At 44.6% G+C, this 27,560-nt stretch overlaps 2 protein-coding genes across 2 annotated transcripts in view; one reads left to right on the forward strand and one right to left on the reverse strand.

The window, feature by feature from the left end:
- The window catches only part of LOC136958999 (collectin-12-like), a 31,058-nt gene extending 10,294 nt beyond the window's left edge, over positions 1–20,764 (reverse strand). Inside the window, exons 1-7 of the mRNA XM_067253181.1 lie at positions 20,462–20,764; positions 18,154–18,204; positions 6,102–6,224; positions 2,185–2,271; positions 983–2,026; positions 275–781; positions 30–169 (exon numbers count right to left, since the gene is read on the reverse strand). Of these exons, the coding sequence (XP_067109282.1) occupies positions 30–169; positions 275–781; positions 983–2,026; positions 2,185–2,271; positions 6,102–6,224; positions 18,154–18,204; positions 20,462–20,468 (1,959 nt within the window). The 5' untranslated portion in view covers positions 20,469–20,764. The remainder of the gene's footprint in view (positions 1–29; positions 170–274; positions 782–982; positions 2,027–2,184; positions 2,272–6,101; positions 6,225–18,153; positions 18,205–20,461) is intronic.
- A 3,366-nt stretch (positions 20,765–24,130) lies between these two features.
- clul1 (clusterin-like 1 (retinal)) lies at positions 24,131–27,516 on the forward strand. The gene is made up of 7 exons (XM_067253897.1): positions 24,131–24,233; positions 24,518–24,666; positions 25,100–25,270; positions 25,878–26,328; positions 26,452–26,574; positions 26,992–27,209; positions 27,337–27,516. The coding sequence occupies exons 1-7, from the start codon at positions 24,131–24,133 to the stop codon at positions 27,514–27,516; spliced, it is 1,395 nt and encodes a 464-aa protein (XP_067109998.1).
- The last annotated feature ends 44 nt before the right edge of the window (positions 27,517–27,560 follow it).

The raw sequence follows: 27,560 nt of genomic DNA on the forward strand, positions 1-27,560 counted from the left end.
AGTAATCTGTTAGGTTAGTCCTACTCTACCTGCTCTTCCTCGTTGTTCACTATGACCATAGAGGATGTCCAGTTAAGACAGAACTCCTGCGCCTCTTCAAAATTGAGCCGCTCTCCATCCGAGAAGTAATAACACCTATCTCCAAAACCCCGCCACTTAGAATGACAGCCTGAAATACAAACGACCACAACTCTCACTAGTCACGCATGACATACTGTATAAAAGTGTGTGATGTACTCCAGATCTTTTTTTCCAGCTCACGTTCGTGACTCACCAAATGCGGTGGTGGGGGGTGCAGTTGTCTGAACCTGCTTTGACTCGGTGGGCATCGGATCTGGAGGGGGAACAGGGATTGGCATCACCTGACCATTGAGTCCTGGTAACCCTGGAGGACCAGGGGGGCCAACGGGGCCAACAAGCCCACGAGGACCCTCAATGCCCGGGACCCCAGCTAGCCCTCTGGGCCCCTGAGGCCCCTGTGCTCCCTGAGGTCCAGGCTGGCCATCTCTGCCTATGAGCCCCGAAGCTCCAGCCTCTCCCTTATCTCCAGGGGTCCCTGCCCGACCCCCTGAGCCCCTGGACCCTTTGGCACCGGGCACTCCCCGAGCACCAGGTGGACCCTTCATCCCTGGGACCCCTGGAGGTCCTGCAGAACCCTTCTCTCCCTTAGGTCCCGGCACCCCTGCGACCCCCTTATCTCCTCTTTCGCCCTTCTGGCCCTGCTGACCCACCGGGCCCTGCGGGCCCTTGTCTCCTCTGGCACCCCTCGGACCAGGGGGACCTGAAACACATAAACAGTTATTTACACAGCACCAGTCTGAATCACTTTTTTTTAATTGATAAACTCATTCCCAAGCATGTCTCCACAATACAATAATTTGCCATTGTACTGTACAGTATGTGTGACATATTTGCTCTGCAGTAAATGCAGCGTGAGTGAGAGTATTTAAGGTTTGCTTCCCCCCATGTCCCTTGTGCTCACCCTGTAAGATGGTGAAGTTAGTGATGATCTGCGAGTGTTTACTATCCACCAGCTTCATCTCCTCCATGACCACAGAGAGGCTGCTGATCTCCTTGTCCAGCCTGTCTGTCAGCTCATCCTGCTGGGCCTTGAGGTCAGCGCTGTCTGCCCTGGCCTCCGCCACGCTCCCGTTCAGCCCCACCAGCAGGTCCGAGTGGTGGGTCACCGTCTCTGCGCACGACCGCAGCCCGTTCAGGTCCGAGCTGATGGCGCCGAGCAGCTGCGTGGCGAAGCTCACGTTCCCCGTCACCTGGTCCATGTGGCCCTCTTGGCTGTCGAGGCGCGCCTCCGCCTCGTCGAACCGGCTCGAGGTGGCGTTGTCGTGGTCGCGCTGGCGGTCCATCAGCTCGCGGAGGCTCTGGTCGTGGTTCTCGGTCAGCGCCGAGGTGTTCTGGATCTGCCCCGCTAACGAGTTGAGCTGGGAGCCCATGTCCTCCAGGGCCTCCCCGTTGGCCCGGGCCAGCGCCGAGTTGTTGGCGGCCAGGACCTGGAGGTTCTGTACCTTCTCCCTCAGCCAGTCGCTATCGGCCCAGCTCTGCCGGGCCGTCTGCTGCAGGCCCTGGTAGTCGTTCTTCAGCTTCTGCACCGCCTGGCTGGCGTCCTCCACCGTCCTCTGGAGGGAGCTGAGGAGGCTCCGCTGCTGGGCCTGGGTGAAGTTCAGGGCGCTAATGCTCAGCTGGGCCTGGCCCTGCTCTTTCACCTGCTTCTGGAGCTCAGTCTGAAGCCTGGCCGTGTCCGACTGTAAGCCATCTATCTGGCCTCCGTACAAGGCTAAGGTTTGGTTGACCCCCCTCAGGGAGGCAGCGTTGCCATCCAGCACGCTCTGCAAGGAGAAGTGGCCGCTCTGCATGTCCTCTCCCGTCACCTGGAGCTGGTCCAGGACCGCCCGGTTGGTGGCAGCCCGCTGGGAGATGTCGTTGAGCTGCCTCTGCAGCGTCTGGAGGTTTGACTTAAAGGACTGGATCTGACTGGTCGCGTTCTCTGACTTTTCTTCTGACTGGTCGTCTGGGAGGAGCAGGCACAATATCAAATGCACTTAACTTACGGCAAAATATTATATGTCATTAATCCACAGCGGGAGCTGTCAATTGAAGTCAAAATTTATTGACAGCTATAAAGTGTAAGTGCACGAGTATTAATAACTTTTTTCCTTCAGGACTTACCAAGCTTCTTCAAGTCTGTCTCCACAGCAATGATCTTGCCTCCATAGTTCTGCATGCCTTCTGACACGTTGTCCATCCGCTGAACCACTGAAACACGTACACACACAGCAACATGCACACAAACACACACAGCAACATGCACACAAACACACACAGACATGCACACAAACACACACACACACAGAGAGACACGCACACAAACACACAAAGGACAAGGTTTAAAGCCATGAGTAAAATGAACGACACAGTATGTAATTGGAACTCATTGTCACAATGTTTCTTTCCTTTTCTTTCTGTTTCCAATTCCCTATGTAGTCTGTCCTGTACATTGCAATTGAACCTATAAGGTCTGTTACCATTAAAACCTATTCAAATATATGTACGGCTTTCAGATGAAAGCACAAAGGAAAGATGATGAAAGATGACACAGTACTCTGAGCTAACAGTGAAGCTTGCATCACAGAGGTGAACCTGATCCCCACAACCCCCCCCCCCCCCCCCACCTCCCTCACAACCCCTCGCACCCCCCAGCCCCCCTCTCGTCCCCCTGCCGTCCCCAATCCCAATGTGTACAGACACTCAGACGTTCACAAAGGAAATGCATGACACTTCATTTCCTCTGGAATGTGGCATGTTATACGAGGGTTGTCGTACGGGTTGGTTGCGTGTGTCCTGCAGGAATGCAGCCTGTCTGTCTTCAGTTCACAAACTGATCCCTCCCTTCCATTAGTTATTACCAGATCAGTGGCCAAGGTCTCTAAATTGAACTTGTGGGTTAAGAAGGAACTAATGTCCATTAATTAAAGAGCACACAGCTATGATGAGGACTGGGTCCAGGCTAGTCCTCTTCTGCTTCTTAAAAACTGCTGGCTGGCATTTTGAACCATAGAGGGTGCTAATGTGTCCCCATATTACTGTAACAGCTCATGGCCAGTGTCGGGTCTTGCAAACACAGCGGAGAAAGAATGGAGAAGAGATTATGTCACAGCGTTATAAAACACCAAGGCGTTCATAAAGTGATCACTTTAATTTCTTGATCTAAATTGCTCTTCAGATTTCTGCTTTCCTTCTAGTCAATCACGAAGTTTGATCGTTTAAACTAGTCAACATGTACAGCTGCTAACAGGTTCAGAGTTCACCAAGTTTTATGGCACCGGCTCTCCAATTCTCTGGAAAAATTCCATTTATTTTCTGTGTGTTAGTCTATGGTCTACATGTGTGTGTTTGTTATTCTTACCAGTACGGGAGTGTCTATCAAACACGGGGAAACACAACACAAAAACATCCAAGACACTCATTGTTATCATTCCAGACATGGCTTGGATTAGCAAACATATAGAAAACACAAAGTCTCGGGACAAACAAAAACACAGGGGTCTATTTCAAAGGCCTGTTGATCAGTATTACCCAGGGAGAGAGAGTGTCAGCTGAACTCCTCTCTCTTTCCCTCTGTGATTCTGAGAAGGGTTTACCGGATGGTCAACTTGGTCATGAAAAGGCTGAGACTGTTACTCAACCAGGGTGGAGACAGGGTGTATAATACTGCTATTCTGAGAAGGGTTTACCGGATGGTCAACTTGGTCATGAAAAGGCTGAGACTGTTACTCAACCAGAGTGGAGACAGACACTGGCTGCTGAGGTGCTAGGCATGACTGTGCACTAAGCTACGTTAGTAGGAAAACACTCAAATGAGCTGGAGAACAAAAGCAGGTCTGACTAGCCAAGAGAAGCTAGTGATGTTTTCAACAGCAGGCGTTTGTTTGTTACTTGCAACGAAACTGAAACCTCAACACGTTTGAAAAAGTGTATCAGGCCAAATAGGGAAACCAGTAGAAATGGTCTGGAATTGAAACTTAAAGATACTGTATTTCTGGGAATCCAAAGCTCTGTTTTTAGATTTGAACTCGTCCTGCAGGCAGCGCTCAGTCCTAGAGGGAACACAAAGTGTTTTGGACACTTGCATCAATTTGGGAGTGAACCTGTGGTTCATGGGACAACAAATTGCTACCAAGCCATAAAATCTCCTCTGGGGTAGTTAAGTTGAGAGCCAGGGTGGTCCTTTCGTGGATGCTCATCTGGGAGGCATTAGAGTCCAACCATCCAAATCACCTTGGGCTCTGGTACACCAAGACAATCCTGGACTGATCTGCTGAACACTGACTGTACTGACATTTACATTTTATTCATTTAGCAGACGCTTTTACCCAAAGCGGCATACAAATAGTGCATAATAGTAAGTACAGCAGACAATAAAGGATCAGAAGTGCACAGTTCTAACAGTGTTAGAGTGGTTAGAGCATAACGGTCTGTATTTTACCAGAGAACATAGATATACAGTTTTGACTTATATTAGTTAGATTATTTAATTCCTGAAACCACATACAGCTGCCATTCCCGACCTTTTCCACTTTGCAGCCCACTTGCATAGCAATATTTTTGCGGCCGCCCAACACATCCGTTCACTTAATTCGCGTTAGTCACACATGTTTAACAACGCCCCAGTAGCTTAACAGTTTGGATCTGAATTTCCCCATTCGAATTTGAGCAGCCTGGATTTTGTTCTATTTGAATTTCTGAAGCTTACTTTTTTTTTTTTATAAAAATGTTGGGATCTGAATTTAACTTTTTTTTTTTTTTTGACCGATAACAGGTCTTCCTCACGGAGATCTCTCCTGTTTCCTATTTTGGCAGATTTGTGTTGGAAACTCAGCAAGACTTGTTACATTACATTACCCATAGGGAACCAATATGACAGACCAATTATTTATGTGAGTTAACATTAACGACTAGCAAGCATGATGACAGATAATTGAGTACATTACAATGTAGCTAAATATTGTTAGTTAGCTAGCCTAGCTAACGTTACTGCTCAAATCCTAGATAGCTGGAGCTAGCCTAGTTAGCTCCTTTTACCATGTGTTAGATAAACCTTACCTTTGTAATTATCTATGTAGCTCGAAACGTACAATTTGAACCCCTTTTCCCTTTTGCTTGAAGGGCAGCAACATACAATCCTATGTACATCGTTAATTGTCATTTTGGGATGACAACCCGAATTCCTCGTAAAAACCGTCATTTTGTGTTTGAGAACTGACCAAGTTGCTCGCTACCGGAAGTTGTTGACTTGGCTTGTGAAATATGCGTAAGTGATGCGTGCATAGTGAATTGAAGTGGGCGTATGCAAGTTAAGGTGGAAATGTTGTGCCAAGCGTATATATTGGCGTTTCGGTCATGATGAATTAAAGGCAAAATGTCATTTTAAAATTCGTACGAATTTTTTAAATAATTTACCAACAGTATAAATATTTAGATATGTATTCATTTGTCATACTTTATTTTCAAACTAATTGGTTTGGTCGCCCACCTGTATTACCCTAGCGCACCACTAGTTGGCCGTGGCCCACAGGTTGGGACTCGCTGACATAAAGTATATTCCATTTTTATGGCTGTATTAGAGATGTTTGTGCTAGCGAATCTACAAAAATACATTCCATAGCAGTAGAGATAATATTTGGAAATGTTTCATGTGTCTGTCTGCCATGGCTGCCTTCTGTCAAACAACTTGAGTTACATGAGTAAACTTTACGTATAAGGCCTGAGTTGTAAAGCATGTTTTTCTGTTCCCAAATGTTTTATTTCTGAAAATGTCAACTGGATATTGAGAAACAGACTCTTCACACAAGACTTCTGGCTTCTATCCTATAAGATACTAGCAGACATTAAACTGCTCAGAGAAGAGGAGAGAGAGACAGAGAAGAAAAGAGAAAGAGAGGTCAGTTTGCTTAGACACTAACCACTTAAAGTTTCCCCAACCAGGACTGAACACAAACTACAAGAAGGCTGTCACGTTGGCTTAGAGAGCCATATAAGTGTACCGTTGTTTGGAGTTAGACAAAAACAATGGGTTGGGTACTTACCTTTGTATCCAAGAACAGCCACTGCTATGGTGAGCAGGGCACACAGTACATACAGGAGTGCGATTGCAGCTCTCAAGGCCCAGTCATTCTTACACTTGGTGCATTCTGTGCCTTCTTGAATGCCTGCAATTACACACGACACAACATGGCTTCAACAAATTGTATTCCCAACTGACTTTTAGAAGGTACTGTACAGTGTGCTAACTTAACATTTTGTGAAGTAACCGACTGTTGTTTTCTCTACCACTGAAAGTAGCAAATAACCTTAAGAAAAGTCTACCAGTGACAAAGAAGGCCGTAAAAGTAGAGGGCCACATAAGCATAACCAGGGTGTCAATTCAAATAATTCATACAAGCAAAAACATTTACTTTATGCTCGATGGAAGTCCTTTTATTCACTTGCACACATGTTGACCACATGGTCGCTAAGGAGACCCAAAGCTGACCAGAAAGGGGATAGTCTCCATGACAAGCCATCTTAAAACTTGACTTGTTCAGTGACAGCACTGATCAATCAGATGTCACACAGGTTTAGTGATCTAAAACTACTCCATTTAGCACCAGGTCACAATGTAATGTAAGACTTAGGTTGAATTCAACTAAGGTTGAATCTAGGTTGATTCTTTCCTTGATTCCTCACTTCCTCTCTCCTTGCCTGATCTCAAAATCCATTGGTGGAAACAGTCCAAAGGTTCGTCTTTAAAACCCCTTCCAACAAGGACTGAAGGAGGCAAGGAGAAAAATTCAAGGCATTTACTTTTTAGATTCATTCCTCAATTCCATGGTTAGAAAATTTGCATGACTTCATGAAAACTGACCCAGTGGCCTCTTGAGAAGAAAGTGAGAGAGCAGATGTTGTACAAACAACAGACTTTAACAGGCCCTTTTGTGGGTGAAACTGCCACTCCTGCAATCAGATTAGCCTTCAAAACACAAAGCTTATTAATAAAAATCCAACTAACCAGAAATGCAGGGAGACACAATTTACACAAAAAGTACTTTGATTGTGTAATGTTAAGGTAGTCCAAACATGAACAGATGAGAGGTAGAGAAGGGAGTCATTCATTTTTCCTGTGTGAAAGTCAGGAAAACTTATGATGGTTTAGGTACAAATAAAATGGGGCCAGTCCTCAGAAATGTATAAAATGTAATTTTTAGGTCAACAAGAAATTGCCCACTGTAATCTTTTCAACACATTCCAAAAGTCTGTTTACATTTCACAAATAGGTTACTAAGATATTAGTGATTTTAAATACACTAACAGTACACAATTCAACAATGCCTTCAAAGGATAGGTCAACGTGACAATGTTTTTGAACTTGATTAGCTGCAACCCCCATGGAGATTGGCATATACATACCCAGCAGCATTCTGGGTAACTTGGTAAACAGCCCTCCTGAGGCAGTAGTTTCTCCTCCAGAGCGGCTCCAGACATTCCACAGCTGGCCTTACATCCCTGTTTGACTTCCTCCCCCTAATTGTATCAGAAACCTGGTTTTATCTCCAGATGGCCTCCTTGGCCAGCATTATTCTATAGCATAGCCTTGGAGGCATACATGTTGGGGCTGCAACTGAAAACACAGGCAGCTTCTTCACTCACTTGGAGGGGAGGGCTCGACCACCAGGGGGGGGGGGGGGGGGGGGGGGGGGGGAGTAGGGTGGTGCCCTCTCGGCCTTGGACCTACACATCTGTGAAAACATCATGGCGGCTGCCCCAAAGGGGCACAGCTGTGGCCCCGGACACGACTGAGGAGGCTGCCGGAGGCTCTGTGTGGACTGACGCTCCCATGATGAGGCCATGAGGCTCACCATCAGAGACCCCCCACCATTTCCATCCACACACTGCTCACAGCCAGTCAAAGCCATCACCAGAACAACAAACACTGTAGCCGTCAGGCGCAGGGTCAAGAGCAGGGCGGACATGATATTACCACATATCTATCAGAGAGAGGAAGCCATTCCACAGTGAGAGTTGGAGTCAATCATGTGTTGGTAAATTAGTTATGTAACATTTTTTTATTGTTCTTTCTGGGTCAATGATCACAGTATGCTCACTGTGGTCACCTTAGCTTCTATTAGGTGTATCTAAAACAGGAAGTGAGTAATTAGTTTAAATATGTACTGTACTAAAAACTTGTATATAGGGACTACTGTATATTTAAGTCCTATACATAATATATACCGTTTTTATATATATACTTAATATTTGCATATAATCTGTATATAGTACTATATAGTACTATAGTAAAAGTATAGCCTTGTCACAACAGTATTTGCAATTCTAAGTAAGAATCTGTATTACATCAAGACGATTTAGGACTTTAAGATACCGCTGAAAATAGTCTTCAAAAAACATAATACACCACACAGAGAAACCAGAAAGGAAATAAATGTACCTTCTCCCTATAGTGATATCCTGTTCTATTTAATGCTCCTCGTCATTGGGTGTCAGGTCTCATATTCATAAAAACATTGCAGCCTCCCACTGTCTATGTGTAGAAAGTACCACAGTTCATAACCATGCTGACACATATGTATCATGAGCTAACTGAAAACACACCGCGCCTAAACAAACTTCGACAAGGGGGGTGGAGGGTGTGTGTGTGTGTGTGTGTGTGGGGGGGGGGGACTGATGTTGGACCTCAGCCAGAATGTCCCAATCAACAAGCTGGAATCTGGCCAGACCATACCCAAGTGGTAAATAAATACCAGAAAGACTAGAAGGAGGTATGGTTGGGGAGTGTGTATTCCACACATACGCTGGCTAACCACACCAATTTCTCTGCTGCTCCCCCTGAAGAGTACAGGCTGCCTGCACCAGACAGGGACAAATAGACCTGCCAAAGAAAGCATCATTATGGAACACTTGACACAGAGCCCACTGTCCTGGAAACAAGATCACTTGTGTGTTTGGGTAACGTGAAGGTATGTTTAGCATATCTTTATATTTGTGTTATGTGTCCAGGTTTCCTCAAATTATTGTAAAATATGTGCTATATCTGCAGTGAATGGTATTTATCTCTGGTTTTTGATTTTCCTAAATTAAATATGGTTAGAAGGTGTCAAATACAGTCTGGTAACTGAGGACAGTAAGTTGGAGTGAGTGAGTGAGTGAGTGAGTGTGTGAGAGAGAGATATATATAGATATCTATATATCTCTCTCTATATATATATATATATATAGAGAGAGAGAGAGACAGAGAGAGAGAGAGAGAGAGAGAGAGAGAGAGAGAGAGAAAGAGAAAGCTGTCGAAGAACCAAACTTGTCTATGTAAAACAGCTGTATTTCATTCGAACTCAGGAAGTCAGTCAAAGAAAATTCCTACCTCTTTTTTTCCTCTTCTTATTCCATGTACCTGGAATAAGAGTCTCCTGCATTCCCAGTGTGGCAACTGGAAATTTCCATGGCAACACAAAGAAAGCTTGTACAGTGCACAGGTTGTGTGTGTGAATGTGGCTCGTGGTATACCAAAACTGGCAGTAAATTCTTTCTCTGTCAGACATGGTAACATTTTTATCAGCCATTTTACATTAGAGGCCCAAACACATGAACAACCTAGCCACCAAATTATGTAACGTGTTAACTGCTACTTTTTTTTTCTTTTTCTTCTGTAAGATACACATTTTAAGTAGCATGTAGAGTTTAATTTGTTTTATTGCACAGTTCAAACAACTGCCATGTCATCACGTCTAGTACTGTGTTTGACTTTGTGTGCTAATTCTCAACAAACCACAACAAAACAGTAGTGCAATGTGGGTAGAACTACTGTATGGAAGGAATATAAGTAGTGTGGAAAAGTGGGTGTAGAAAAAAGATAGTTAAAAAAGTGAATCTGGCTGTCCGTCCATCCACCTATCTAATCACAACACCACTTGATGGAAGCTACCCCAGGTTTCAAGTTAAGTTGGTCCACATTGTGCTGATGTGGATCAATCTTCACAAACTAATTTGACAGTACCCCGACCTTGTCAAAGCTCCGACCTAGACAGTCTGACTGTTTTCCCCATCATCAACAGCTGCTGCCCTGGTGTCTTCATAGTGGACTCCTATAGTTATAATAACTACTCCTGGAATAACAATCCCCCACTGGAATTTTCACAAGTAAACACTCTCCATAAAGGAAGTAACCACTGAGACAAATTACTGAGCCATTAGGCCCCTTGAATCGCTGAGCTAGCTTAGCATGCAAAGCTAACATTTCTTCCCCCCGTTAATAACAGGTTTACAACACTTTCAATAAAGGCCGACCCTCGCAAGCATCTGGTGCTGATTAAAACCCCAGTTGAATCAAAGGATGCAAGTGAACATTCGATACATCGCTCTTTTCGTGCCAGGCATGTAAAGAACAAACATCTGAAATGTAAGATCTCTTTCAAGTTTTGAGTGGATCGCTGTATTCGGAAAATTACTATTTAGTTGACTCTTTCGCTGAGATGTGGAACACAAAAATGTGGCAGTGGTTAAAAGTGTGTGTGTGTGTGTGTGTTGAGCCTGTTAAGAGACCTAATGGATGTCTGTATAGTTGAGCATTGTAAGCCTTCTATAGGCTCTTGGTGCTGACTGCTGCAATTTGAAGCCAGACCCAGCCGTTTGTCTGGGTCTTGGTAGCTAGACCGTAAGATAAGCACCACACAGTCATACAGACCAGCCCCATTAAGAAACAAACTCGTGAGATCAACATCCACTCAAATACGATTGAAGTCTTGAGTTTGGAAGTCTTTTGAGACTAATCTAAAAAGCACTCAGGTCATGCGATCTGAATTCGACCACGTCTTGGACTCAAAGCTGCTTTCTCAGCGCTTGTATGAACAGACACTACACTCCTTCTCCTGTTCACCCTGCCATCCAACCCTGCCATCCAACCCTGCCATCCAACCCTGCCATCCAACCCTGCCATCCAACCCTGCCATCTAACCCTGCCATCCAACCCTGCCATCCAACCCTGCCATCCAACCCTGCCAGGACACTCTCCCAGGAAGCTTCTCTGACGACATCACGAGAAGGCAAAGCAGCTCCCCTCCATTGGCTCGGTAACCGACACGTGTGAGTTATAAGTGATACTATTATGGGATGGAAGTCACGTGAAAAACTAAGAGACAGGGAGACAAACCGAGATGAGGGGCCAGAAAAAGAGCTTGATTCTGTGGCCAACACGAATATAATCCCCGACTGTTGAGCTCAGCAAGGATGAACACGCAACCTTTCCAGGTCTAGACGTCGTCCTTGTAAGAAGCATATAACTTGTCATGAAGAGCTCTGTAACATGTTCAGTGTTATCTGAGCAATCCATCTGTCTTTTCCACGTTGGTAACATTTCAAAGGGTCAAGATGTACTGTTAATGCCTGGTAAAGTTGCATTCAGGTCCAATGACGGGTTGAATCTTGAGCTGATTATGTCTTGGTTTCTACCCATCTGTGCTTTGTTACAATACGACAGACTATGACAAATAGATCATATATCTCCATTTGAAGAGCCAGACTTGAAAGTGTCTCATGACCAAAGCTGGCAAAAGTTGTGGTTAAAAGGTTTCGTAGGATATCACAAAATGTTTTTCTTCCAGTCAACAGTTTTCATTTATCAAAGTGTGTGATTTAAGTGTGTTTTGCTATCATTATGAGACACTGTCTCTTCTGGTACATATAACAAAGCTATTCCCAACATTTTACAGACTGGAACTGCTTTTGGTTGGCCCGCATGAAAGTATTGGCAGTTTTCCCTTATTAATAATCCCGCTGTAAAGATCAAAGCTTGAAAAACACGTCCGTACCACAAGAGAGTAATATACTAAAAAACGCTCATATTCATTCAATCTTACTCTTGTAAACGAGCACATATATGCCAAACTTATTTGATATGTGATGTAACATCTCACTCGACCGTACTTTTTATGCGGAAGTGATCATACCTCCCTCTGGCTATGACTCACTGCACTGGAAGAGCCAATTCTCCCAACATCTCCTTTTTTGTTACATTTAGACATTACATTTAGTCATTTAGCAGACGCTCTTATCCAGAGCAACTTACAGTAAGTACAGGGACTTTCCCCCAAGGCAAGTAGGGTGAAGTGCCTTGCCCAAGGACACAACGTCATAGGCCTGGCGGGGAATCGAACCGGCAACCTTCCGCTTACTAGCCCGATTCCCTAACCGCTCAGCCACCTGACTCCCTCAGTTGTTGTAATAGCAAAGTCCCAGTGCTGTGAAAATTAACTTAGATAAACACTCTGTATTCAGTTTGAGCAGGGGGTCTTTGTTGCCATGGGCCCCATCAACACAAACATATGGTGTAAGGATTTAAACCCCAAAAATTCACACTTCATTCTAACATTTCTGTAATAGCTTTATCTCCGACGAAGCCTGACCAGCACATTGAATGATGCTACATGAAACAATTCATCCCTAAAAAACTTGACTCTTTCCCAGAAGGCCGAACCATTGAAAGTTTTTTAAAAAAGCGGTAGCTACCAATACACGGTACCCTGTGTGTGCGCTACTTGGGACTGTTGAGGATTCACACTGTGCCGGCACTTGGACCCATGTTTTACCTTCCATTCAGTTGGATGAACTTTCAACGGGAAACACTCCCACCCCCCTCTGAGATCAACTCTTTCAGTTGGTGTAATTCATTTGCATGCACTGTGAAAAACACAGAGGCTATAAACTGTCTTTATTGGCCGACGTGTAGGGAAAAGCAAAGACATACGCGAATATACACTCAACACAGGCATGCATGCCAACACATATACAGGCAACACGAGTGGGGGAAAGAGAGAAATAGAGGAAGAGAGAGATACAGAAGGAAAGAGAGAGAGAGAGAGAGAGAGAGAGAGAGAGAGAGAGAGAGAGAGAGAGAGAGAGAGAGAGAGAGAAAGAGAGAGAGAGAGAAAGAGAGAGCGAACATTTTAGGAGGATTCCAGCTGACTTCTCCTACACTCTCTCCCTGGGTAATACTGGCCAACAGGCCTTTGACACAGACCCCTGTGTTTACTTGAGTGAAAAACGGTCTCAGGGATGTGAGCTACTGAGGTAAAGTGACTTATGTTTCTCCATTGTTGTCAAACCATCTGGTCCAGTAACACACAGTAGTATCACAAGAGGATAAACTAACACCTGACCTTGTCTTAACACAGTCCTACATGTCACAGAGTGTCCGTATTGAGTTCTAATGTGGTTCAGTGATTTACAGACTGGAACATGATTGCTCTAAAAAGAGGGCCATTGTAAATGACCTCAATGATAGAACACGCATTTGAAATGGAACTGTTTCTGGTGTAGGACGTTTATGGCTGTCTAGGTGAAGTGCACATTGGGGGCTAGTAAAGACAGCATCTCTAATGTAATATACTGATGCGCCCAGCGGGCTCTATTTAAGAACCCAATCCCATCGCAGCGATGTCATTGTGATGTCATTGTTGCTCAAGAATCTATTTTTCTCCACTTTTGGCAGCACTGTGATTGTGAAACACATATTTCAAGTCTGTAGTATTACATTCTGGAAAAAATATATAAATATATAAAGTTGGCACAATATTCTTGAGGTTTTATCATAACGGCAATTTTAAGGGTTCGGGTGACTTCCCAGAAGGCATTGTCAGAGCCCACTCAGAAACATAAAACACACATCATTTTTGGGGCATGTTCAGAATAACACCCAAAAGAACATTCTGGAACTTCAAATACAGGGTTTTACTTCCTAATCTTGCCAGACCACAACATCATGCATACATAAAAAAACATTTGAAAGCACTTTTAGTTAGAAATACAGAGACCAACCACTACTGTTGTGTAAGGAGAAGCTGTTGCTCAATGCATAGGCCATCTGGTCCTGCCTGGTTAGTGTGGCCAGAACTGCTGGGTGGGCCACCACAGTGGTTAATACTGAGTCAGCAACACACATGCACACACACGTGCATAAACACACAGTTGGGTGCACACACACATATGAACACACACACACGCACTCATCCTTTCAAAAGGTCTGGTGACCAGTGTACATTCTCCCGTACTCTCTTTCTTTTTCTTCTCGATTTTTCACTTTATCCTCCAAATTCACAGCAATTGCTCATTGCCAGACACAGCCAGTAAAATCCCAGAGCCAGAGGGTACATCCAGCCTGTCAAACCAGCCCTACTCAGCAGGATGAAAGCACACACACTCCAGCCGTCGACAAGGAGACACTGCAGGGCCCGCTATTTCACTGGACCAAATATGTTGCTTTGTACACAATAATCCCTTCAAACTTTCTAAATAGTATGCCCTGACTAGAATTAAGTAGATATGATATATAGTACATATATAATACGTAGTACAGTACAAAGGCTTGTTCTATGGATTATTGTTTCTATGGTTTACTCCTTTTGACAAGTTGCGCAGCATGTCTACATTAAAGGAGAGGGAATAAATATAGGAACAATATTGAATAGCATCTTGGCAGTTTTCCAGCGTAACCAAAGTATAAGTAACAAACCCTGCCCTGTCCTTGCCACCTTGAAAAATGTCACAGTCAGTGACTATGAACAGAGCAAAGAAAACATTTCATTTTTGCTGTGTGTCTTTTTTTTCCAAGGACAGGAAGTACAGAGTTGATTTTGGCTGTCCGCAGAGCCAAAAGACTTTCATTAATATATCAGGACAGGCAGAGCACTCCTCTTAGGCTGTATTTTATTGGGAGGGCTAAAAGAAATCTAGTTGGGCTAGTGTATCACAAGCATGTGTGTTATTCTTGTGTTCCAGCCAATACCTGCAGAGAAGGGGAGGCACATTGTCAATCCATCATGAGAGACAGACACTGAACTGTACAACTGTACACCTTGTTACACGGGTGCCATTTAGTGGGCCAATGAATCCCTTGGGCACAGTCATATCATACACAGTCCAGAACCATATTGCACAGTCAGGTCTATTATCAGGACTTGTCTATCCACAGAAACGTGTACAACATGTGGAGTCAGGTGACTGAGCGGTGAGGGAGTCGGGCTAGTAATCTGAAGGTTACCAGTTCGATTCCCGGCTGTGCCAAAAAATGACGTTGTGTCCTTGGGCAAGACACTTCACCCTACTTGCCTCGGGGGGAATGTCCCTGTACTTACTGTAAGTCGCTCTGGATAAGAGCGTCTGCTAAATGATTAAATGTAAATGTAAACATGTACCAGGCACTTCACATTCTCTCGGGACCGTCTTCGACTTGCTATAAAGGCAGATCCTAGGGAGGTGATAGCAACAGCTGGAACACATCTTGATTTGGGAGCCACAGTCCGTGAAAACCCGACTCACTTTTTGGTCCGTAGCGTTTGGGGAGTAATAAAAAGCGAGGTAGTGACCCTACCCCCATCCTCCCTTCCACCAGACATCCACAGTAAACACAGTCGTCTCTACCGGTGCTGGGATAGGACAGAGGGACTCGTCCTTATCAGCACCCTTCACTCAAATGTTATCTCTCAACTTCAGCTTGGAGGTTAAACGAAAGGGCTTGGAGTGCGGGAACCCATGTGGCCGACCCAGGGTTGACCCATGGTTCCACCCCCCCCCTCCCCCTCCCCACTAACACCCTCAACAGAGCCCTCTTGGCATGTTCGGTGAGGCCCCCTGCTAGGAGGAAGTGATTTGTGCCCTGTCTTGGACAGATTTCACTGCTCTCATTGGCCGAACTGGGGAATGACTCACCGTTCTCCAAAGTCAGTCTCATTCCTACAGATTACGAGGAAGCGGGGAAAGAGACAAGAGACCAGAGACGTCTGGTGAGGATAAGGAGAGGCCATCATGAGAGAGACATCCATGAGAGAGACAACTGGTAGAAAAAAAAGGATGGCTTGTTGTGTTTCATTGTGTCATCATTTTTCTCTGTTTCCTTTCTTCCCACTTCTTTATTGGAAACACAAGCATGTAATCTTCCATCTGATCATTAGAACACAAACTGCATGCATGCAGCCCCTAGGGTGGTGGTATAAGTAGGTATTCTGAAAACATTCTTCTCTGGTAATAAACTCCACTTAAATTAAAACCACTTGCTGTTTCCACCCCCAACTAGAAGTGAGGCAATGAATGCAACTTCTCAGCAAAAAAAACTAACACTCTGAATGACCCCCCCTAGAGATTAGAGGAAGAGAAGGAGATTTTAAGTACTGAAATGCTCTCAATCTTACATTAATTGCAATGGTCACATGTTTTGCTGGTTGCTGTAGAAAGTTATATTCCTTTGCTTGTACTCATTCATGAACCAAATGGATCAGCTTTTTCAGTCTATTGTTGGGCTCTGATTCCAAACAAACACAGCGGTAAACAAAATCCAGTCCAGCCTCTTAATGCCTTTACTTGTCTCCCCTCCACCAGTGATATGATCATGTTTTGTAGAAGCACTCAGGGTCATAGTGCTTACTGGGAACTGTTGGAGACTAAGAACAAAAACAGATTGGTATGCCTCAAGCCCCCTGAAGGTACACTCAACTTCACTCTGAGTGAAAGCAGTTGCGCCCCCCCCCCCCCCAACACCCCCCCAAACCCCCTTAAAACTCCTCCACTTGAGGGAGTATTTTGAGGGGCCACTTTTACCCATTCAGGGGGCCACCACCACTTCACCAGGCAGCTCCAGCCACCTCCCTTCAGACACACACCAACACACACACACACCAACACACACACACCAACACACACACACCAACACACACACACACCAACACACACACACAAACCAACACAAACACACCAACACACACACACACACACCAACACACACACACACACACCAACACACACACACACCAACACACACCAACACACACACCAACACACACACACCAACACACACACACACACACATACACTCCCTGTGGTTGTGCTGACACAGCAGGACCCAGGCATATACCCTGACTTCCATCCACCTCTTCCTCTTCCTCCAAGAGCTCCCTCTCCTCTACCCATTCCTAAGTAACCTCTAAGAGTCCATAGGGCCTATTGCCTTCCACTAAATAAACCTTTTCCAAAATTGCCACAGGAAACAATTCAGCAGCTCCAAAGGTTCAGACATAATCTCTGAGGAATAATGGACTATTGGTGGTGAGCAGATGTTTAGCATAGCTCTTGCTTAGCCTCCCTATCATCTCCCATTGAGTTTGTAGTTCCTCCCTTCCTCCACAATAACTTTAAAACAACGGCAATGGTGTGATTATGTTTAAAACAATCCAGTGCTGCTACAACCATGTATGGGAGATGACAAGTTTACACTTTAGGGAGGGAGGTCGGCTATAGACACACACACACGCACACGTTTAAATCCACTAAATCCACTGTGTAAGAAAACCTGTCCGCTCTCACTGTGTCAATGAGGTGTTGGCTGAGTGGTCCAGGTCACACACACGTGTAAGTGATTCTCACGACACAATGTAAAGTGTTTGTGTGTTAACACGGTCAGGTACAGAGCTGCACAGTGTCTGCATGACATCCCTTCAAAAACACCTATTCATTTAAAGTGAATGTTTTTTTGCCATTTTATGTCCAAATGTGGTTTTGAGTCTGACTACTTGAACGTCATCACAAAACGCCAGCATATTCTCCTTAGACCAAAGTACCTTATTCCCCCCGAGCACAAAATGATTGAACACAGAAGAGAGAGTTTAAATCTCTTTTTTTTCAGCGCAGACTTGGTTGTTTTGATAGGTTTGGATATCACACTGTAGAGTGAAATCACAACAGAGTATTTATCATGGCTGCTAGGTTTGTCCTGCAACCTCCAAGATCACCCAAGGATGAAGCAGACTCCCCCCTCATTGCTTTTCACTGATGTTTAAAGGACATGAGTGAGAAATATTTTTTTGAAGACAAAAGCCAAGGTAAATACTCTATATCAGGATAATCTTACTGGTGGATCTTTACCAATCTAGGCCTGGTAACAACAGGACAGAGAGGGTGGAACATGTCAAAATGGACTGATAACTGGGGCCTTCTTTTGTCATTAGACATTGTACAGAACTTCCAAGGTTATAAGTTTTTGAAAAGGTCATATCATGAAGTAGACGAGCAAGCCTAGTCACACAGTGAAACAGTGCTGCTACTCACCAAACCTCTTGTAGCCAAAGGACTGCACCTCCTCCTCATCAGCAAAATCGTCTGAGGGGAGAACGTAAACATGTTATGAGACAGTTATCAGACTGACACATCATGTGATTTATCAGACCGACACATCATCACCGACAGACTTCAAATGGCATAAAATGAAGACATGGCAAAATCATATATCTAAAAGTTTGTCTAATTCTTATCAGATTATCGAAGATGTCTTGATCGAGACAATATAGAGACTATTGAAAGAGTAACTTGTACTTCTGCAGATGTTGAAAGACAAATTTCAGACCACGTAACCACAAAACTGTCGAGTCATATCGAGATGTTCATTTGCTAGATTTTACCAAGTGGATACACTGGATTGTTTTTCTCAGAAATTCCAGTCTGGAAAATCGATAAATACACATTTCGAGACCCCTGGGAAAAAAAGTGTTTGTTTAAGTGTACTTTCCTTTGTGGCATCTCTTTTTACACTAAAACAATATCTCTCACAACTTAGGTTAAAAAAAGGACCGTTTTGGAGGTTCTGGTTGGTTCTAATGGCCTCATGGGGTCTGAGCTGAGGCCTCTTTCATGTGGCTTCCACGCTCGTGGGAAAGGACAGGGGTGACTTGCTGACAGTTTTCTATGTCATCGTCCACGGCCAGTGAAAATAAAGACAGACCACGTCCCTGAGATCTCCAGACCACTGTTTGACATCCCAACCCTCAGTGGACAGGAGGAAGCAGTGAGAGTTTACGAACATCCTAACGACCTCTGACGTCAGCACCACTTGAACCTGACGCTGGGAATCCGCATCAAGGTTCACTGTCAGAATTTCTAAAACCCTCGTCTGTTCCAGTCTGCTACCTTTCTGCGTGACACACAGCCCATATTCATTTCAAACCACAGGTGGTTTTTCTGTGTGCTTTTCATGTTCGCTGTGAAACCTCCTATTTTAACAGCTGGTTTGTAGAACACACAACACTGAGAATTGTGTGACTATAGATGACTATGGTAATCCAGGCAACACAATACACATCTATAACAACTGTACTGCACAACTATAAACACTAAACAGCCATAAACATTACACAAGTATAAACACTAAACAACTATAAACACTACACTGTTATGTCAACTGTGCACACTCTTCTTCCAGTTGTTTCCAGTTTATTTTCCATCTTATTGAAGCAAGAAAGAATCACAAGTATGCCTGACCATCTGAAAGCCATCCAAAGTTCACTAAGGTGACTAAAATAAGTCTAAATGTATAGATTGTTCACAAAAATGTAAACTACTGATTTGTAGGCAATTGCATGGGCCTAAACTAGGGATAAACTATGAATTATATTGAACTATGAACACTCTGGTTGTAGTTTCAGCCATTTCCACATGGAGGCAGTCAAACAGAAAACCCTTCTGTTGTGAATAAGAGTGCACTCAGTAATCCATTATAAGTGTAATGCCCGTTAGAGACCTGACCTATCACCTGCTGACAAAGACTTCTGGTTTGAAAGTTGGAGGTGCTGATTTCATGATTCCCAACTTGATATATGAGAAGTTGAATGCATCAGTTATAGACATGGAAATGTTTTGGAGCCAATTGCATGCTTGTGTCTGCTCAAGGTTTATGGTGGAGGAGGAGGGGGGGGGGTACACTTTGGCATCTGACCAATGTAACATGCTTTTGTAGATGTCTGTAATATCTATAAATGCAACATTTCAGAGGAATCTTTCTTCGTTTATAGTTTGGCTCGGTCTTGGCTCAGTCTGGTCTGAGTCTTATTTTTAGGGTTACATCAGTGTTTGTGAGTACAGTGGAGCTTTTCATTTCATTACATAAGACTGAGTCATTATTCCCACCATTGCTACCTTGCAAAATAAACGCCTTGGGTTATAATTCAGTAATCAAATGTATCACATCTGATGATAAAATGTATTGTTTACATTTGTGCTGTGCTGGTAATGTGCCAATCGTTTTTATTGTACAGTCACCCGAAAGCAGCATTCTAGCCTACTTACTTACGCCGTAAATGTAAATGTTTGATGTGCAGCAGCCAGATTCAATATTCGAATACCAAAACCAAATCACCAAGAGCGTCTAATTGGATCCAGATGTACGACACGCACACGCAAATTCTACACATCCCTCCTGTCTCAGGGAAAAGAAAGAGAGTGGAGATAACCTAGAACTATATGTTCAAGTAAAAAAACGTATTGAAAAAGTCGGTGAAATCCACTACACCAACAGTTCCATCATCAACATTGCAATTTATTTGTTGCTGACAACATAGTGTTTGCATTATGTCATGCTACATACCTTTCATGGTGTTCAACAATACTGAAGAGTTGCTAAACGAAGCCGACGTTTGAAGTCACATCCACTGCATTGCAATAATTGCATTGGCTCAAAATTTCAATCGTGCGCCACTGCACTTCGACCGATTAATACCGTCAGACACCAAACCTGCAAAAATGTGATAACTTCACATGTCCATCTGGAACAATGGTGATGGGGAACCCTCTTTGTTGACCTTGGTGAAGTGTTCAAGGGCTGAGTTTCAGTTAGTGTATAAAGTTGACGAAATCAAAAAACTCGTATTCCAAAGTTAGTTACAAGTTGTGCCAAACTTGCACTTTACCTCAAAGTAAAGAAAGTTGGAAAAGTGCTGAAGTGAGGATGTTCTCTGTCTTGCGCACTGGCACACTGTGTAACCGGAGAAACAAAAAACTTAACAAAATTTGAGAGGAAGTTGAGCGCCCGAAGGGTTTAGGAAAGACCACGTGCTTTCTACATCTGCGCGCTCCCGAACCAGGTTGTTTCTGTGCAGGAGGAACACCAGGTACAACGTACTGTGTGTGCCTTGACAACACACATTACACTTTCAACGATTAAGTTATCCGATTGACTTCAGTTCTTCAGGTCTACTCCTTAAATGCATTGGAACTCGCACCCCGTCCCCCCTGTTGCGACGTTGCTATTGCACAATTTGCACAGACAATATGACTCCGTTAAAATTGAGAAACCCATGCATATTCATTAATAAACTTTGTTTAATCATCAAAGCGAAATGAATCACGTACATGGCAACAGATGACTAACTGTGTGTGCGTGTGTGTGTGTGTGTGTATGTGTGTGTGTGTATTTTTGGAAGGGGGCGGTAGATTTACATCAACCCTCTCTCTTATCTCAAAAAGTAATTGGTCTGTTCATAGAATCGCACTTATTCGTACGTATGGAATTTATATGTACAATTTCAAACGTTGTTTCATGGGCGCTGTTCCACAAGCTCATTGTTTTTGCCAAATCCCAATTGTTTTTATCCTCAACATCTGTTGTTAGCTAATACACAACTAAAATTGCCAAGTTAATTTTTTTTTATCTCCATTGGATTCGCTGTCACGTTTCCCCTAAAATAACCTATTACTCATTCCCTGCTGGCTCCAATTAGGCTAACTTTCGTTTTAACTCAGCCTTTCTTTCTTTTACTTTCTGCACACTTCTGATGTAAACAATGTCCAATAGAAGTGGACAGTGACAAAATCAGCATTTACAGATGTTAGACAATCTTAGAGAAACTCATAGATTCAGTAGATGCTCCTCTCAAACCCATTAGTTCCCTGACAGTAACTTTCCTATCATCCCATGTCCCTGCTGTTCACTAGACAGCTTGTATCTGACACCTGTTGATCTCTTCACACTAGTTCCAGGGCCTTTGATCACACATCCTGGACTTATTATGTACCAGCAACACCTTGAAGACGTTCATTATGCCCTTTGAAACAAAGACCTCAGAACACATCACTGAATGACCTGAGACAGCAGCTGTATTCAAGTTGTAAGTATATGAGACATAATTATGTACTGTAAATGCATGCCACCTTGGATAATCGTGTCTGCTAAATGGTTGAAATGTATTGACCCTGTTATATCAATGAATATCAGTGCCTTCTCTCATCCGTAACAGTTACAGAGGAAAGCTGTTACGGATGATCCTCCAGGACTGGTTTGGGCATGGGAACCCAAGGGAGATCAGCCAGGGGTGCGGGTGATGAACACCAGGTGTGAAAGGGGTCAACAGGGCTTGGGTACCTGGGCACTGAGGTGGGGGTGCTGATGATGAGACTGGCTGGTTGTGATTACCAGGCAAAGAGGACCACATTTTCAGGGTCAGCAGATGTAAGGAGGGGAACACTTTTATAGGAAGTCATCTCCCCTCCGGGGAGCGGAGGGGCTGAGGAACTTGCTGACCCTGCTTCACATTCCACCAGAAAGGATTACGCCAAACAAGAGAGACCCCGACTGAAGGGCAGTGTGTTGTTCATGTGGTGTCAGGTGATGGTGTTCATCAAGTGATTGGGAAATGTTTACTGATCGTGCTGAAGGTATCCCTGACCATCATCATCTACCTCAAGATGGCCACACTATGCACTGTTTTCTTCTAATACTACCCCTTTTGATATCAATTCTAGGATCTTATGGTAAATTATATTATATGAAATCTAAGTTAATATCAAGTTCCTATCTGCTTGGCCGTATGCAAAACAAAGGCCTGCCTGTCTGTTGACTGTTGGATTAGTTGTCACCTGCCAAAGACAGTAATTGGATGAGGGAATGGTAGAGACAGCATAAATAGACTCCAGACGAAGATAACCACACTGCCACACTTCCACCTTAGAACATCAGCGGACACAAGCGCCTTCAGTCCTCCAAAGGTGAGTTATCTTATCGTGTCTGGAGAAATTGTATTTGTATTTGTAATTTCTGTTTGATTCTGTATTGATTCTTTCTCATATACGTGTATATGAAATCATGTTCATCACTTCCTAACTTAACAGTTACTGAGTGACTTGTAGTAAACCTGTAGAAGTTGAGGTCATGTTTATATTTATTTAAAGACTCTAAAGAAACCTTGATAGATGTTTCTCTTTTATCTGACATTATGACCTTAGTTCAGACGATCTCATAACTATGTTGATTATACTTTCTAAAGCTTTCCAAATACCTATTGCATAATGTGAATCTAGGCGCCTGTGAAATAGCCACCATTTTATGTAGCTAAGGCTATTGTTTGTAGTCCAAATGCAAGCTTCTTAAAAGGATGTCAGCATTGTTATGGTTCGATCGGCTCTACCTTCAAATTGAATTCAACAAACACTGTCATGACATACGGCATGAGGAAAAACAAAGGACAACATCACCAATTTAAGCCCTTAATACAATAAGACTGTTGACAAGGATTATAGAGGACCCCATCTTAAAACAAGCGGATGTAATTATGTGATGCAATAGGCCCTGAAGTAGGGCATTTTCATGGTTTTCAGATTACTGGGTCGTTTGACAGGGGAAACCAAGGGCAGCTTGTGGTGTTGTTGCGTGGTTTTTGAGCTATTGGTGGTTATTAAGCTTTAAAATGCTTAACCTTACATTGTCCTTTGTTAACCTGACATCTGGTTCTGTAGGGGTCGTGAAGGAGACTTTGAGGACACACTAGTTGTAAGGCATGTGTGAGAATAGCACAAAGGATGAGGGTCTTCAAGGGCTGAAAAATAGATCAGTCATCACTCAATCTGTTTTCCACCTCCTGATCCTTATACAAAGCACATGTGACGCAGCAACAGGTTCTCTTCCCGACAGGATCGAAGCGCCACCCTGTGTTGGTTTAAGGATGTTCTCCATGTCCTTGTTGTTTACCAACCTGCTTAAGTTGAAATCCTCTTAACCTTTAGCCTTAAGGTTAAATCACACCACTTGTTTGTTCAAGTGTGATTGTTTGTATGTATTTACAGATCTGTAAACAGCATGTGTCCATGTCAGCTTACAGCATAAGTTTTGCATTAAAACATAGCTAAATTGGGTATTTTGCAAATGTGGTATGTTATTTAACTAACATTGAATAGTTCAGTTTGTGTTGTTCATGACTTGTTCATCCCTGTTCTTTCTTCTCCTTCCAACATAGTTTTCCTAAGTGAGACATCCGTCTTAAAGATGAGGTTCGTGTTTGGCTGGGCTGTGTTGGTGGTGACTCTGGGATTCCTTCACTGTACCCCAGAGGACCTGCCAACAGGCATATCAGAGGACACCCTAAAAAGTGAGAGACCAAGCACATTTCACCTTCATACAAAACCATACACCATACCAAGGATATCTCATCTTGAAAACCTTTGAAAGGAATGTTTATATTTACATTTAGCAGACACTCTTATCCAGAGCGACTTACAGTAAGTACAGGGACATTCCCCCCGAGGCAAGTAGGGTGAAGTGCCTTGCCCAAGGACACAACGTAATTTTTACACGGCCCGAATCGAACCGGCAACCTTCTCATTAATAGCCTGATTCCCTAACATTCAAGCTTCTGTCCTCTTTCTTTCACAGAGCTTTCTCTAGATGGAGAGAAGCTGGTGGATGAAGAAGTGAGGAAGGCACTTCATGGAGTCAAGCAGATGAAGGAGATCATGGTGAAGAACGAGGAGAAGCATGAGCACCTGATGAAGTCTCTCCGACACAGCAACGACAAGAAGAAGGTCATTTTAGCGGCATTATATCATCTATGTACAGTTCAATCTGGGAGTTATATACTGACCAGCCCAACCTCTCTTATCAAACCAACCTCTAACAGCATCCAAACTCACACAACTTACTGTCGATCAGACATAGGCAGAAATCCCGGGGGGGACAGGGGGGACACGACCCCCCCATCCTGGTAAAAATATGATTGGTCCCCCCCAAAAAATCACTGTAAACATAAGGAAATGACAATAATATTAATAATATACATTTAACATATTTAGGCTATGTGTTACAGCAGTAGTTTTGGTGTCCCCCTCAGGAATTGCTCTTGAGAAAATGTCATAATTGTCCCCCCCAAAATTGATAGCAGATTTTCGCCACTGCGATCAGAGGCGATAAGGCTACGGTATCAAAAACAGAAAGTGTTTTTCCTCTTGCGACCACCAGGGGGCAGCCCAGTTGACCCAGGAGGTGACAGAGAAGCTGGAGGAGGCTGAGGAGCAGTGCAAGCTCTCCCTCCAGTCTGAATGGGAAGAGTGTCGGCCGTGCCTGGAGGACGCGTGCAAAACCTTCTACACCTCCACCTGCCGCAGGGGATTCTCCACTTTCCGTTTCAAGGTGGGAGTCAGTTGGCTGAGCGGTTAGAGAATCGGGCTAGTAATCAGAAGGTCGCTGGATCGATTCCTGGCCGTGTCAAATGATGTTGTGTCCTTGGGCAAGGCACTTCACCCTACTTGCCTCAGGGGAATGTCCCTGTACTTACTGTAAGTCGCTCTGGATAAGAGCGTCTGCTAAATTACTAAATGTAAGGTACAGACGCTCTGCCCAGAGTTTCCAGGACGCCAGCCAAAGCTCCCAGGGTTTCCCGCAGCACTTTTCAGTTAAGGCGGCCGCCTAAGCAACAGATGCCCGCCGCCCTCCGGTCTGACGGCAAACCCCGCCCTACCACCTTAACTAACTAATTTTCTGCGGGAAACCCTGGCCCCTGTCTGAATATTGACATCCTGCCTTCTAGTGAAGACTTGACTCGAGTCAATGAGAATCAATGTGATGCTGCATAATAATGCAATCTGTTTGTGTGTCTCAAACACATACAATACAAAACAGTATAGCACAGCGAGGGTAAAACATACCGAACTAATCGGGTCATGCACAGTTAAACCAGCGACAGCTTACTTGAACCCTGGCCTTTTCCCAAACACAATCCCACAATCCTCGTCTCCAGGTGGAGAACTTCTTCCGCAGGGTTTCCTCTCGCTTCGGCCCCCGGGAGCAGCGCCCCTTAGTGGTGGAAGGCAGCCTGGAAGACGTGGTGGTGAACCAGAGCTCAGAGAACTCAGACGTGGAGGTGGTCCGCATCGAGGACTCTTTCAACCGACTGCTCGCCAAGGTGGCCACCCTGTTCGACCGGAGCATGGTGCTGGTGTCCCGCATCCAGAACAAGCTGGACTCGGCTCTGCAGAAGGCCTTCTCCCCCAAGCTCAAGGACCAGGTGAAGCCCACTGAGGACCCATTCTCCCCGGCCCGCGACTCTGCCTTCCTCAAGGGAGTGGGCCTGGAGGAGGTCCTGGACTCCTTCTTTGACTTTGGGAAGAGCGTCGTGGAGGAGTTTGGGGCGGTGGTCACCCAGGTGTTCGATGACCTGCATGATGCTGTGGAGGAGGAATCTAAGAAAGGTGAGGACAACATGACTGGACAGTGAGCTCTTATCACAACATGTCTGTAGACTTTGTACAAGTTTAATGTGGTGCATTTCTGGGAGTAAGGAGTCGTGACTTGTGATGGTGTCCTTCTTGCAGAGAGGGACTTGTTTCCCCGCTTCCTGCAGAACAGGAAGTTGTGCAGAGACCTCCGCAGACAGACCTCAGAGTGCTGGCAGCTGCAGAACCAGTGTGAGGCCTGCCAAGGAGCCTTGCTCACAGGTGAGACTTGGACACACACACACACACTCACTGGTAACCACTGAGACGATCCGAGTGGAGCCGCATATACTTCAAGGGCACTTGAAGCAGAGGCAGGTTAGCACACTTGTGCATTGACTATCACAGGGAAAATAATAATAATAAACAAAGTCTTCCTCGAAGGGTACAGAGACACTGTACTTAAGTCGATTTTTCTGGTATCAGTACTTTAATGCGGACTTACGGAAAGGCTGCATAAAGGGCTCAAAAGGTCTGTCAAAGAGCCCTCGCACACGTGCCTATTTGACAGTGGTACAATCCTAAGCCCTGACAGAGTTAGCGAGAACACACCTCTGTGAGTCTGGAGATTGAAATTGGGGGCTAGTAGGGCCTCCACACATACCCACCTGCTGTCTCCCCCCCCTGCTCCTCCACCAGAGTGTCCCAGCGTGCGGGAGCTGCACGTGGAGCTGGATGAGGTGTCTCAACTGCTGGAGGTTTCCAAGGAGCAGTACGACGAGATCCTGGGCATCGTGCAGCGCCACACCGAGGACACGGTCAGCTGGCTCTCCAACATGGACACCGAGTTCAGCTGGGTGGCCGAGCTAGCCGACAACAACACCAACATGCCCGAGAGTCTGTTCCGCATCACCACGGTGAGAGAGGGATTCTGAGATTGTTGTATAGGCAAAACAGACAAAGATTCCGGTGAATCTGATATTACAGTGGCGATGAAAAGGACGATGACGCGATACAAGTTGTAACCATTACTACATTCTCCAGGTGTCCCAGACCAGCGATGGAGACAACGCACTCAGAGCAGACACCAAGGTGGAGGTGAACATCCTGAACTCTCCCCCTCTCATCCTCACCATCCCTGCAGAGATCGATCTTCAGGACCCAACCTTCATCCAGTACGTCACCCAGGAGGCCCTGGACATGTACAAGCAGATAGTCCGGTAAGGCTCCAGTCATGGTCTCTAGTAATACTAACCTGGGGAAATCAC

The sequence above is a fragment of the Osmerus mordax genome, chromosome 16, assembly GCF_038355195.1.
Source record: "Osmerus mordax isolate fOsmMor3 chromosome 16, fOsmMor3.pri, whole genome shotgun sequence".
NCBI classification, from domain to species: domain Eukaryota; kingdom Metazoa; phylum Chordata; class Actinopteri; order Osmeriformes; family Osmeridae; genus Osmerus; species Osmerus mordax.

Coding starts and splice junctions, on each gene's coding strand:
- clul1 (XM_067253897.1), top strand. CDS start 24,131: ATGAGGTTCGTGTTTGGCTGGGCTGTGTTGGTGGTGACTCTGGGATTC. Junction 24,234..24,517: donor ATCAGAGGACACCCTAAAAA/GTGAGAGACCAA, acceptor TTTCTTTCACAG/AGCTTTCTCTAGATGGAGAG. Junction 24,667..25,099: donor ACAGCAACGACAAGAAGAAG/GTCATTTTAGCG, acceptor TGCGACCACCAG/GGGGCAGCCCAGTTGACCCA.